The 13,447-nt window shown below is 44.6% G+C and overlaps 1 protein-coding gene across 1 annotated transcript in view; it reads right to left on the bottom strand.

Annotated features, from left to right (window-relative positions):
• The window catches only part of mrpl23 (mitochondrial ribosomal protein L23), a 121,958-nt gene that overhangs the window by 68,525 nt on the left and 39,986 nt on the right, over positions 1 to 13,447 (bottom strand). The window contains exons 3-4 of the mRNA XM_071326844.1: positions 9,503 to 9,585; positions 835 to 908 (exon numbers count right to left, since the gene is read on the bottom strand). Coding sequence (XP_071182945.1) covers positions 835 to 908; positions 9,503 to 9,585 — 157 coding nt within the window. The remainder of the gene's footprint in view (positions 1 to 834; positions 909 to 9,502; positions 9,586 to 13,447) is intronic.

Here is a 13,447-nt window from a genome sequence, read left to right on the forward strand (position 1 = left end):
AAGACATGCCTCATAACGTGAAGTACAACTTGCAGGTAAAAAAAAAAAAATGAAGGACGTGTTTTCAAAATGCCTACTGCCTCTAGCTCATTGCAAAGCGGTGTGTGAAGTGCTCTCGTCTGCCTACCGTTGCCAATGCACTTGAATGACGAATGGGAAGTAGTCATCAATAACAAGTTGAGAAGAAAAAAAAGTTGCTCTTTTTAAATCGTGACCATCGAAGAGGTTTTAAGAAGTGATTGCATATAGAATTGTTGCGCAATGATTGGGCTTATTAAAATCATGTTTTCACTCCAGCAGCACACAGGAGCAGAAAGCGCTGGGCCAGTTAGTCCAGACGATAACCATACCTCTGGCTCTATACTTCCTGTAATAAGTCTGGCATGTAACTAGAGACGACCTTTTGACCCCTGGGCCGGCCGGCCAGACAGAGAGAGAGAAGCAGGGCTAGTCTGTGTGTAAGAGAAGGAGTGCATGGAGTCTATGCCGAAGCACCAGGTGTGTGTTTGTGTGCGCATGGGAGGGGTGGGGGGGGGGAATAGACACTGAAAACAGGGTTGGGACTTAAGGTACTGAGCCTCAATAAGGTGAGGGGGTTTGAGTGCTCTCCCCTTCAAAGCCTATCTGCCTTGGGGCACTCTTGGGGGGGAAAAAAGCCCTCACCCCTCTTACAGTCCCCGACCTCCCAAAGACTAGCCTCTGCAAAAGACAAAAGAGGGCTTATAGAGGGGCAAAAGCACCCTGTCCTACTGACTGTTCTCTTTAATAAGCCCCCCCCACCCCAATAAAAGTATGTGTGAGCTAGAGAGTGTGTGTGTGCGTGCCTTAACTCACCAGCTGAACGTAGGCCACTTTATAATCCGGCCTCTTCACTTTCTGGTTGAGGTGGTTTCTCTTCTTATTCGTACCTGTGAGATGAAGCGAGAGAGAGAGAGAGAGAGAGAGAGAGCAAGAGAGCGCTGTGGTTGGTAAAAAAAAAAAAGTTGCAACCAAGTAAAATAGAGCAGATCCTGGTCCTGTTGACTGAGGAATGCAGGTTAACCTCTTACTTCCCCAGTCGGCGGTAATGACATCATGCGTATCAGAGAGAGAGAAACAACCACAACCAAACGAGAGGGACTGTTGCTGTAGATTAGAGTAAGCTTCATGTATTATGGAAGGATGTTCGCATCTTGCTGTTGACGACGCAGCGTGTCAATGTTTAAACGGTAGGCCTATAAACTATTAGCAGAACTATGGAAGAGTATTTTGTTTTTTTTATTAGGATCGCCAATTACGTGGCTACTGTTCCTGGGGCCAAAACAGGAAACAAAACACAATAAATAAAATACAGAACACTACATAATACAACGTAAAAAACAATACAAAATACATAAAAATGTCTCTCTTCGTAGTCCCCATCATGCCATGCGTAAGGTGTTCTTTTAAAAAAGAAAAAGAAATAAATAAATAATATATATATATATATATATACACTGCTCAAAAAAATAAAGGGAACACTTAAACAACACAATGTAACTCCAAGTCAATCACACTTCTGTGAAATCAAACTGTCCACTTAGGAAGCAACACTGATTGACAATAAATTTCACATGCTGTTGTGCAAATGGAATAGACAAAAGGTGGAAATTATAGGCAATTAGCAAGACACCCCCAAAAAAGGAGTGATTCTGCAGGTGGTGACCACAGACAACTTCTCAGTTCCTATGCTTCCTGGCTGATGTTTTGGTCACTTTTGAATGCTGGCGGTGCTCTCACTCTAGTGGTAGCATGAGACGGAGTCTACAACCCACACAAGTGGCTCAGGTAGTGCAGTTCATCCAGGATGGCACATCAATGCGAGCTGTGGCAAAAAGGTTTGCTGTGTCTGTCAGCGTAGTGTCCAGAGCATGGAGGCGCTACCAGGAGACAGGCCAGTACATCAGGAGACGTGGAGGAGGCCGTAGGAGGGCAACAACCCAGCAGCAGGACCGCTACCTCCGCCTTTGTGCAAGGAGGTGCACTGCCAGAGCCCTGCAAAATGACCTCCAGCAGGCCACAAATGTGCATGTGTCTGCTCAAACGGTCAGAAACAGACTCCATGAGGGTGGTATGAGGGCCCGACGTCCACAGGTGGGGGTTGTGCTTACAGCCCAGCACCGTGCAGGACGTTTGGCATTTGCCAGAGAACACCAAGATTGGCAAATTCGCCACTGGCGCCCTGTGTTCTTCACAGATGAAAGCAGGTTCACACTGAGCACATGAGCACATGTGACAGACGTGACAGAGTCTGGAGACGCCGTGGAGAATGTTCTGCTGCCTGCAACATCCTCCAGCATGACCGGTTTGGCGGTGGGTCAGTCATGGTGTGGGGTGGCATTTCTTTGTGGGGCCGCACAGCCCTCCATGTGCTCGCCAGAGGTAGCCTGACTGCCATTAGGTACCGAGATGAGATCCTCAGACCCCTTGTGAGACCATATGCTGACATATGCACATTTGTGGCCTGCTGGAGGTCATTTTTCAGGGCTCTGGCAGTGCACCTCCTTGCACAAAGGCGGAGGTAGCGGTCCTGCTGCTGGGTTGTTGCCCTCCTGCGGCCTCCTCCACGTCTCCTGATGTACTGGCCTGTCTCCTGGTAGCGCCTCCATGCTCTGGACACTACGCTGACAGACACAGCAAACCTTTTTGCCACAGCTCGCATTGATGTGCCATCCTGGATGAACTGCACTACCTGAGCCACTTGTGTGGGTTGTAGACTCCGTCTCATGCTACCACTAGAGTGAGAGCACCGCCAGCATTCAAAAGTGACCAAAACATCAGCCAGGAAGCATAGGAACTGAGAAGTTGTCTGTGGTCACCACCTGCAGAATCACTCCTTTTTTGGGGGTGTCTTGCTAATTGCCTATAATTTCCACCTTTTGTCTATTCCATTTGCACAACAGCATGTGCAATTTATTGTCAATCAGTGTTGCTTCCTAAGTGGACAGTTTGATTTCATAGAAGTGTGATTGACTTGGAGTTACATTGTGTTGTTTAAGTGTTCCCTTTATTTTTTTGAGCAGTGTATATATATATATATATATATATATATACAGTGGGGAGAACAAGTATTTGATACACTGCCGATTTTGCAGGTTTTCCTACTTACAAAGCATGTAGAGGTCTGTAATTTTTATCACAGGTACACTTCAACTGTGAGAGACGGAATCTAAAACAAAAATCCAGAAAATCACATTGTATGATTTTTAAGTAATTAATTTGCATTTTATTGCATGACATAAGTATTTGATACATCAGAAAAGCAGAACTTAATATTTGGTACAGAAACCTTTGTTTGCAATTACAGAGATCATACGTTTCCTGTAGTTCTTGACCAGGTTTGCACACACTGCAGCAGGGATTTTGGCCCACTCCTCCATACAGACCTTCTCCAGATCCTTCAGGTTTCGGGGCTGTCGCTGGGCAATACGGACTTTCAGCTCCCTCCAAAGATTTTCTATTGGGTTCAGGTCTGGAGACTGGCTAGGCCACTCCAGGACCTTGAGATGCTTCTTACGGAGCCACTCCTTAGTTGCCCTGGCTGTGTGTTTCGGGTCGTTGTCATGCTGGAAGACCCAGCCACGACCTATCTTCAATGCTCTTACTGAGGGAAGGAGGTTGTTGGCCAAGATCTCGCGATGCATGGCCCCATCCATCCTCCCCTCAATACGGTGCAGTCGTCCTGTCCCCTTTGCAGAAAAGCATCCCCAAAGAATGATGTTTCCACCTCCAAGCTTCACGGTTAGGATGGTGTTCTTGGGGTTGTACTAATCCTTCTTCCTCCTCCAAACACGGCGAGTGGAGTTTAGACCAAAAAGCTCTATTTTTGTCTCATCAGACCACATGACCTTCTCCAATTCCTCCTCTGGATCATCCAGATGGTCATTGGCAAACTTCAGACGGGCCTGGACATGCGCTGGCTTGAGCAGGGGGACCTTGCGTGCGCTGCAGGATTTTAATCCATGACGGCGTAGTGTGTTACTAATGGTTTTCTTTGAGACTGTGGTCCCAGCTCTCTTCAGGTCATTGACCAGGTCCTGCCGTGTAGTTCTGGGCTGATCCCTCACCTTCCTCATGATCATTGATGCCCCACGAGGTGAGATCTTGCATGGAGCCCCAGACCGAGGGTGATTGACCGTCATCTTGAACTTCTTCCATTTTCTAATAATTGCGCCAACAGTTGTTGCCTTCTCACCAAGCTGCTTACCTATTGTCCTGTAGCCCATCCCAGCCTTGTGCAGGTTTACAATTTTATCCCTGATGTCCTTACACAGCTCTCTGGTCTTGGCCATTGTGGAGAGGTTGGAGTCTGTTTGATTGAGTGGGTGGACAGGTGTCTTTTATACAGGTAACGAGTTCAAACAGGTGCAGTTAATACAGGTAATGAGTGGAGAACAGGAGGGCTTCTTAAAGAAAAACTAACAGGTCTGTGAGAGCCGGAATTCTTACTGGTTGGTAGGTGATCAAATACTTATGTCATGCAATAAAATGCGAATTAATTACTTAAAAATCATACAATGTGATTTTCTGGATTTTTGTTTTAAATTCCGTCTCTCACAGTTGAAGTGTACCTATGATAAAAATGACAGACCTCTACATGCTTTGTAAGTAGGAAAACCTGCAAAATCGGCAGTGTATCAAATACTTGTTCTCCCCACTGTATATATATATAAATAGAGATGTTTTTATTGCTAGCTTGAGTTACCTGTGGTGGCAGAGAGTTCCATGTAGTCATGGCTCTATTTAATACTGTGTGTTTCCCAGCCTCTGTTCTGGACCTGGGGAATTTGAAGACACCTCTGGCTGCAAGTCTTGCATGGTGCCGATGAGGGTCCGAATGGTGAGCCAACTGCTTGAGCAGACATTTCAGTACCTTTAACCCATCAGCACCTCACACAAAGACCAACAGTGATGCAGTCAGTCTCTCCTCAGCTTTGACCCAGGAGAGATTGACATGCATACCACTGACATTCGCCCTCCATGTACATCTAAACGCTGCACTGTTTCTGGGCCAACTGCAATTTCCCTATGCCCTTTGGCGCACATGACCACACATCTGGGCAGTAGTCCAGAAGTGACAAAACGAGGGCCTGTAGGACCTGGCTGGTTGATTTACATGTCAAGAAAGCAGAGCAACGCCCTACCACGGACAGACCTCTTACCAGTTTAGCAACCATTGAATCTATACGTTTTGACTATGACAGCTTGCTATCTAGGGTTAGTCTACACTTGCTCAATTGCCAGTAATAGATCTAGACGAGGTTTAGGGTTGAGTCAGTGATTTGTCCTAAAAACAATGTTTCTAGTTTGAGATATTTATCACCAGCCTAATGCAATTTACCATTCTAAAACTAACTGGAGCTCTGGTTTAAGGGTGTTAGAGGAAGTGTACCTATTAAACCCACCAAAATGTTTGGACTTTTCAAACATACACTGGCATAATTTCTGTAAGAAACGTGGAGAGAAAATTTAAGATGACTCTCTCATGTGATGTTTTATGACATTACTTAAAACATTGTTTTATAAGAAATACAAATATTTGATCAAATGTGTACAGTCCAAACTGGGCTTCATGGGTACCGAAGGAACCATTTAAGCCCATGGGTGTTCTAAATACGCCCACCTCTTAAATACATTTCGAAACTTTAAAAAACGTGCAAACTTACATTTCTGATGTAAAATGTGATTCTATTCATCTAAAGTTATTAATATAAACTGATCATTACTATTCATCGTGAAAGTAGCACTCATAACGGGGGGGGGGGGTCCAATTGTATCCACAGAGATCAATGTGGACTTAGGCTTTTGTTCTTGCCAACCATTACACACCAGATTCAACTAGAGACTTCAATAAAGACATGATTAGATGAATCAGGTGTGTTATTGATAGGCAAAAAAAAAAAATCTTAAGTGGATAAGAAGCCATGTACAAGGACCATAAAACACGACTTTCAATTACTTATCTGAAGCTGATTTACATTTGCTGTACTGCTATTCTTGTTAATTAGTTCAACAACGCCCCCACCACGTCCACTAGTCATATTCTTGTCCTTCATTTGTTTGCATTTTTTGTCACCTACTTGTAGGTCTTCTATTCCAGATATCCCTGAACCCTGATCTTATTCTTCTCTCTCTGCATCAACGACTAGCTGTCTAGCGGTACGGAGGTTTCGAATTGTTGCTAATCTGGGCAAAGGCACCATGGCTCGACGAATAAAATGCACAACTGTCATTTGTGTGCGTTTCAATCTAATTATGAACAAATAAACAATTTATGCTCATGTTCATTGAATAGTAGGGAAATCAAAACACTATATCCCATGTGTTTCAATGCAAACCAGGCTTAGCAGGAGCATAACTGGGCTTAAATGGAACAACCGTGATTTGGGGTGAAAAAGACAGAATAGCAAAATCTAACCAGAAAATATTTGGACACCAATGGTTTGGGGTATAAATATACACTATATACAATATTATGTAAAGTTAATAATGATCATATGGAGCTATATTTACATTCGGTGAAGGAATGCTTTTTGTGCTACCCTTTAAGCCCTCCGGAGATAAACATGTCAAATTAACAAAAAAAAATATATATATATGCATTGTGTCTTATTTGACTGTTAAATTAACCTTGCATTGTTATATATATATATATATATATATATATATTTTTTTTTTTTATAAACAATGCAAGGTTAATTTAACAGTCAAATAAGACACAATGCATAAAAAAATGTAAGCTGTGAATGCCTGAAATCTATTATCTTGTTGTAGTTAACCAAGTTATTACTACTGTGTGACTGACATGAAGGCACAACTGCTAGCATGGACACCCCATATTCCAATTGGCAAGAAATAGTAAATAATGCCAATGAAATATGCTATCATGTGCATTCATCTCTTCATTTTACATAGAGTATGATCGCTTATCTGAAAAGGTACACAAAATATGTTTATCTGAGCATCGCCACAACTTTTTTTGCAGCTTTGAAATTGAAGAAGAAATCACATTTAACTGTCACTAACTTAATAATAAAACATCTGACTGACTTATGGATAACAACCAGATGAATTGGTAGAATGTTTTATTTTTCAATCAAAAGATTGAAGTGGGCCTAATAGGTAATAGGTCTTTTACTGTCGTAGCTGACGTGTATTCGGTTGAGTCGTCAGCGTACATAGACACACAGGCTTTATTCAAGTGGAAGGTCATTCGGAAAAAAATAAAACGGCCCAAGCAGGCTACCCTGCGGGACACCACACTCAACCGGATTTGCATTAGAGAGGCTTTTCTTAAAGAGAACCCTCTGTGTTCTATTAGATAGGTAACTCTCAATCCATAATAAGAAAGAGGATGTAAATCCATAACACCTACATTTTTTCAGCAATAGGTTATGATCAATGACAGCAAAAGCTACACTAACAAAACAGCTCTCACAAAATTCTTCTCAATAAAAGCTGACCAAAGCAAATTCCCCATGTTCTCACAAACACAAAAGAACAACCCAACAAGCCATTTGTGGGTTTTTGCACATTTAGAACTCCTGTTTAAACATTTGCCTGGTCTTCCAGCCATCAGGCAACTGATAACTCCCGTTAACATGGGAACAATTTATGACATGAAAAACGAGGGAAACATTCCGCTGTAGTGAGTCACTTGTGTGTGTGTGTGTGTGTGTGTGTGTGTGTGTGTGTGTGTAATGATCACCAGCCAGGCAGCCCACAGCTCAGGGAAATCCCTTACCAGGGTCGTAAAACGCCCCATCACAACCCCTACCTATGTGGAGGCCCCTCGTGTGGGTGTGAAAGATAGGTGAGAGTAAGTGTAGGGGGGGACCTTCGCCCCCAACTCAGAGTCAGGTAATTAGGTAGGCTAAGTCCCCATGATGGTGTTGTTTGTCATATCCCCCCCCCCTACCCCAAGTTGCACCACTACATTCACCCCATCCTACCACACAAAAGCGTGTGCATGCACACACACAAACTATTTTTTTGAAGGGGGATTGTGGTTTGGCAGCCGACTACCACGTTACAAATCCCAAAGCCGGAGGGGTAGCCATGGCAACGCCTTCCAAAATACCCGAGCCCGCCTGCCGCCCAGGCAGAGAGAGAAGAAAGGGGTCATTTGCGTCCCTCTCTCTCTCTCGTTCCCCTCTTTAGGCTGCCAATGGCATGGAACCCCTGACGCAGGCAGGGATACCTTCGCTGACGCACCTCAGGATCGCTTGGGCCCCCCTCGCCAACTCAGTTATTTTTTATTTCCTTCTCTCGCTCTCCCCTTTCTTTCCCCCCCTTGCCTTTAATGCAGCTCTCGTAAATGAGAGGTCTAATGGGTTCTTTTCCATATTACGTAGGCCTGGCGTCTCGCTGTCTCCCTCTGCCGCTCTCTCTCTCTCTGGGGTTCTCTCTCTCCATCTTTCTCTGCCCCAAAGAGAGAGGGGGCTCCTCTTGGCCCTCCTGGCCCAGCAGCACGCCTTCCTTCTCTGGCCCTCCACCCTCTGGTCTCCAGACCTCTCTTTCTGCTCCTCTCACTTTTTCTCTCTCCCTCCCTCCTTCCTTCCAGGAGCTAGCAAATTCGTAGCCTCGTAAAAGAGCCTCTAAACAGCCCGTGCTAACCCCAAATGTTTCCTCGCCCATGAAATGCCAAGAGAATAATTTAGTCAATCATATAACCCCCTCTCTGTGGCTTTGTGATTATCTAAACTTTAAAAGAAGGGGAGAATGGGAGAGAGGGATGGATGGAGAGAGGGGTAAGGTTGTGTAACCCTGCTTGGCCCACTTTTAGGCCCTGGAAAAGTGTTTGTGTGTTACGCCTTGGAGCAGGAGGAAGAGTGCAGGGACACCTTGGGACAGCTGTAGGCCGGAGTGCTGCAGCAGCAGATTCTGTGATAAGCAGCTGTGATGGAAAGTCCAGCCAGGCACGATAACCGCAATCACCGCTTAACAACTCTGCTTATCAATGGACACTCGATAGCTAAACATGCTAACCAATGCTAACGACCGCAAAAAACACTTTTGTCACTGCTCACCAACGGATAAAAAGATGACCTAGACAGCTAACCACAAAAAAAAGCATTTCCCTCACTGCAATAGGTTAACATGCTAACAACCTAAAACCCGCTCTTCTTAACAAATAAAAATAATACCTCTATAGCTTACTGCTAAGAACACTCCTCTCACTGTCAATGAATTAATAAATGGGGTAAGCTAAATGTGCTAATCACTGCAAAAAATACCATTTTGCAAATGAGGTGAGAATGGTCTTGGATTGTGCTCAAAATAGTCTTGTTTGTCACTTTCTTTTTCTTTTTCTAAAACTTAGGTCAAAGAGCTTTGTTTTGTGTTATCCGCAATGATGTGATGTGTGGTTTAAATTTGTTTTTTTTTATTGGTCATAAAAATGCACAAAATAAATCTAACAACCAATCATTTAAATACGGATTTTCCCTTGATCGACATATGGTATGTTTAAAATGGTACTCACAGTATTGGATCCTTGTGCGGACAGCTCCCACTGGAACGCTGTAAAGCTTCTCCAGGTAGTTCCTCACGTCACATTTGGTCATTCTGTCCACAGGTCATGGACAGACAAAGAGAGAGGAGCCCGAGGGGGGGAGAAAGAAAAAAAATCAACAGCGTTAGCCTGTGGAAGATAACATCCAGGTGAAGTGGCCTCTTTCAACAGACCAAACATCAGCTTCACAACAAGTAGAGCGACATGATCCACAGATGTAGGACAGACTTATTTTTTGGGACATATGGCTTAGGCCCACACAAAGCAAACTCTTAATGTAGACCTGGGTATTGTTCAAACAGTCCTGTTTTCTTCCATTTTGTGCCTAGTGAACACGACCCTACGCTCATAAGGACCTACTGGCCCCGCTCATTCACATTACAATGCTGACAGTCTAACGCTAACATGATAGAAACCCGGGTGTTTATGACCCTACTTAGGCTAGTTTGAATACATTAACCCACCATTTCACCAGCAGTGGTGCAAACAAAGTGGAAACACAAATGATCCTTAGAGGACTGCAGTGCAGTCAGTGTTCGCCAAAAGTCCAGCTTCTTATTTTCTACTTTCGTTTATTCAGTAAATATTTTCTCCACTCTTTCTTGAACTGCATTGTTGGTTAAGGGCTTGTAAGTAAGCATTTTCACGGGAAAAGGTCTCCAACTTGTTGTACTCGGCGCATGTGTGACAAATAAAATGTGATTCATCTCCAAATCAACATGGATCTCTTTCAGGGAGGGGAAGACAAGAGGGACTGAAACCTCTTCAGGCTAGAATAGCAGAGCAGTCCGAGAGACAAGGGACAATGGCCATTCTGAAGGAAAAAAAAGTGTGAACACATTTATAATCATTTATTTATGGGGACCCGGAACAGTCTCCTTAGAGATCCAACACACAGATGCGCCTCCGTTTCCATTCCTCCTTCCCCTAATCCCTCCATCCTGTGTGTGTGTGTGCCAGAGGTTAGTGAAGCAGAGTAGAGTGGCATTAGGAGAGGAGAGAAAGAGAAGCGGGGCAGAGAAAGAGGGGTTCGAGAAGGAGAGAGAGAGAAAGAGTGGGTTAGAGAGTGGGAGAGAGGGCACTTGAGAAGACGAGAGAGAGAAAGAGTGTGTGATTGTGTGAGTGAGAGGATTTCCTAGAAAGCGGAGGGAGAGAAAGTGTGAGTGGAGAGGGGGGGGGGGGTTGGGGAATAGTCCTCTCAGGGTCATTAGAGCGAGAACACTGATCCTGATTAAAGAGAGGAACATTCTCTTAATCCCTGCTGTCACACACTCCAATTATCCTCCTGCCACACACGCACACACTCACCCACTCAGAGCGGCAAGGAATTTCACTCAAGCAACAGCGCCCCCCTCTGATGGACGAGATAAAACAACAAACTCATACGAGTGCAGCGATAACGGTAGACGATAGGAAGAGTCAACACTCCACAAAACCAAACTGCCAAAAGGGTGCAGTGACTCAGAGCTCGAGCCTACTGCCCAAGTGATGCAGTCCTCACGACAACGTCGCCCGGAAACTCCAGAAACAGAAGGAGCCGTAACCTTTCATCACCACTCCCAGGAAAGAACAAATATCTGTCTTAAGGCAGCTGTCAAGGCTGAGTGCATCATCACCTCAGATACTGCTATATTTATACACAAACACACGGTTCCGCGCATTCCCCCACAGTAACACTATCCCGCGGATGACGGAAGCTTTCCACCCGGGAAAAAGAGAAGGGCATCAGATAACGTCGGGAATGGTTTCAGATTTGGCCGGCGTATGTGGAGCAGGTTGGAGACGTCGGGGACATTGGCGTGCCAGGCTTTTTTACGGATCAAAAAAGGGCTGAGGTGGTGGGTGTGGCAAAGGGGGAGTGGCAGGGGCATGGCCGCGGTGGGCCCGGCAGCAGGGCCGAATATTAGAGACTATTTTAGAGGCCCTCATCTTGGTGGTGTAGAGACATTTTAGCACATTTAAGCCTATTCACTCCAATTCTACACATTTCTCCATGCAGCCGAGAGAAAATGTTGCAATTTGAAAGCACATTCTCACAGATTCTACATACTCTGCCATGGAGCTGAAAGCATTTTTAAAGCAAATGTCCTGCAATTCTAGGCACTTTTTGGACTAAGGCGTCCAAAAAAAAAAACGCTTAGGCTGCCCGCCCAAGGATTAAAAAAAAAGAATCCCTGCGTCAGGCCTCGGGGGGGGGGGATTAATAAAGTTGTATTGTTTCGTATTGTTTTGGCCATAAATCTGATATTAAAGTTGAGTCAAAGGGAAATGGAGGCGAGTGTAATCGATGCAGCTTCCTGTGAGAGAACAGAAGGGAACATTGTGAACTTTGGGTCTTTGTCTCATGGTCTTTGTTTCCTACTAGAGTAACATATTTTGGTGGATAGATAACAGTTCAGCTATATCCATTAGGGCAGCGGGTCCAAAACTCTCTTGGTTACTGTCGCACCAACTGAATTTTGCTCTGCCCTGAGTACCTCTGAAATACCCCCCTCGTGTGCATTTCATCGGTGGGCCTATGATCTCGTGAGTCTTCAAGTACCCCCTGTGGAAAAGCCTAGTACCCCTGGTTCCTGAGTTAGGGGATTAGTCTTAGATGGGGGGGGGGGGGGGGGGTGCAAAACTCCTGGTCATTCCCCAAACTTTTCAGAAAATGTTCAGAGACTTTAGTTTGGAGAAATGTGAATGTGAGATGGAGATTGTCTACCGTAACTGCGTCGAGAGGGCACGTGTTGCCTACACATGAAATTCAGCAATTACATTTATACAAGCAAGTAAGTTATGTTTTCTATTGGATACTTTATTTTTAGTATATATGGTAAGCTGCTAGCATTGTGATGACTGGTCTAATTTATGAACGAAGCCAGAGAGTTGATATGTCCATGTCATACAACTACACCTAGAAGGCCAGCACCCCGGAGTCACCTCTTCACTGTTGACATTGAGACTGGTGTTTTGCTGGTACTATTTAACGAAGCTGCCAGTTGAGGACTTGTGAGGTGCCTTTCTCAAACTAGACACTCTAATGTACTTGTCCTCTTGCTCAGTTGTGCACCGGGGCCTCCCACTCTTCATTCTATTCTGGTTAGAGACAGTTTGCAATGTTCTGTGAAGGGAGTAGTACACAGCGTTGTACGAGATCTTCAGTTCCTGGGCAATTTCTTGCATTGAATAGCTTCCATTTCTCAGAACAAGAATAGACTGACGAGTTTCTGAAGAAAGGTCTTTGTTTGTGGCCATTTTGAGCCTGTAAATCGAACCAACAAATGCTGATGCTCCAGATACTCAACTAGTCTAAAGGCCAGTTTTATTGCTTCTTTAAATCAGCTCAACAGTTTTCAGCTGTGCTAACATCATTGCAAAAGGGTTTTCTAATGATCAATTAGCCTTTTAAAATGATAAACTTGGATTGGTTTCTTCATGCATCGCGCCGACAGAAACAAACATCTTTCTGGTAAGAAGAGGGGCGGGGGGGTATGCCTTATGATTAACGAGACGTGGTGTGATCATCATAACAACACACAGGAACTCAAGTCATTCTGTTCACCTGATCTAGAACTCCTCACAATCAAATGTCGACCGCATTACCTACCAAGGGAATTCTCTTCAATCATAATCACAGCCGTATATATTCCCCCCCAAGCAGACACATCGATGGCCCTGAACGAACTTTATCTGACTCTTTGTAAACTGGAAACCACACACCCTGAGGCTGCATTCATCGTAGCTGGGGATTTTAACAAGGCTAATCTAAAAACAAAACTCCCTAAATTCTATCAGCATATCGATTGTGCTACCAGGGCTGGAAAAACCCTAGATCATTGTTATACTAATTTCCGCGGCGCATATAAGGCCCTCCCCCGCCCCCCTTTCGGAAAAGCTGACCACGACTCCATTTTGTTGATTCCAGCCTAC

This window comes from Salvelinus alpinus, chromosome 9 (assembly GCF_045679555.1).
Source record: "Salvelinus alpinus chromosome 9, SLU_Salpinus.1, whole genome shotgun sequence".
Lineage (NCBI taxonomy): Eukaryota > Metazoa > Chordata > Actinopteri > Salmoniformes > Salmonidae > Salvelinus > Salvelinus alpinus.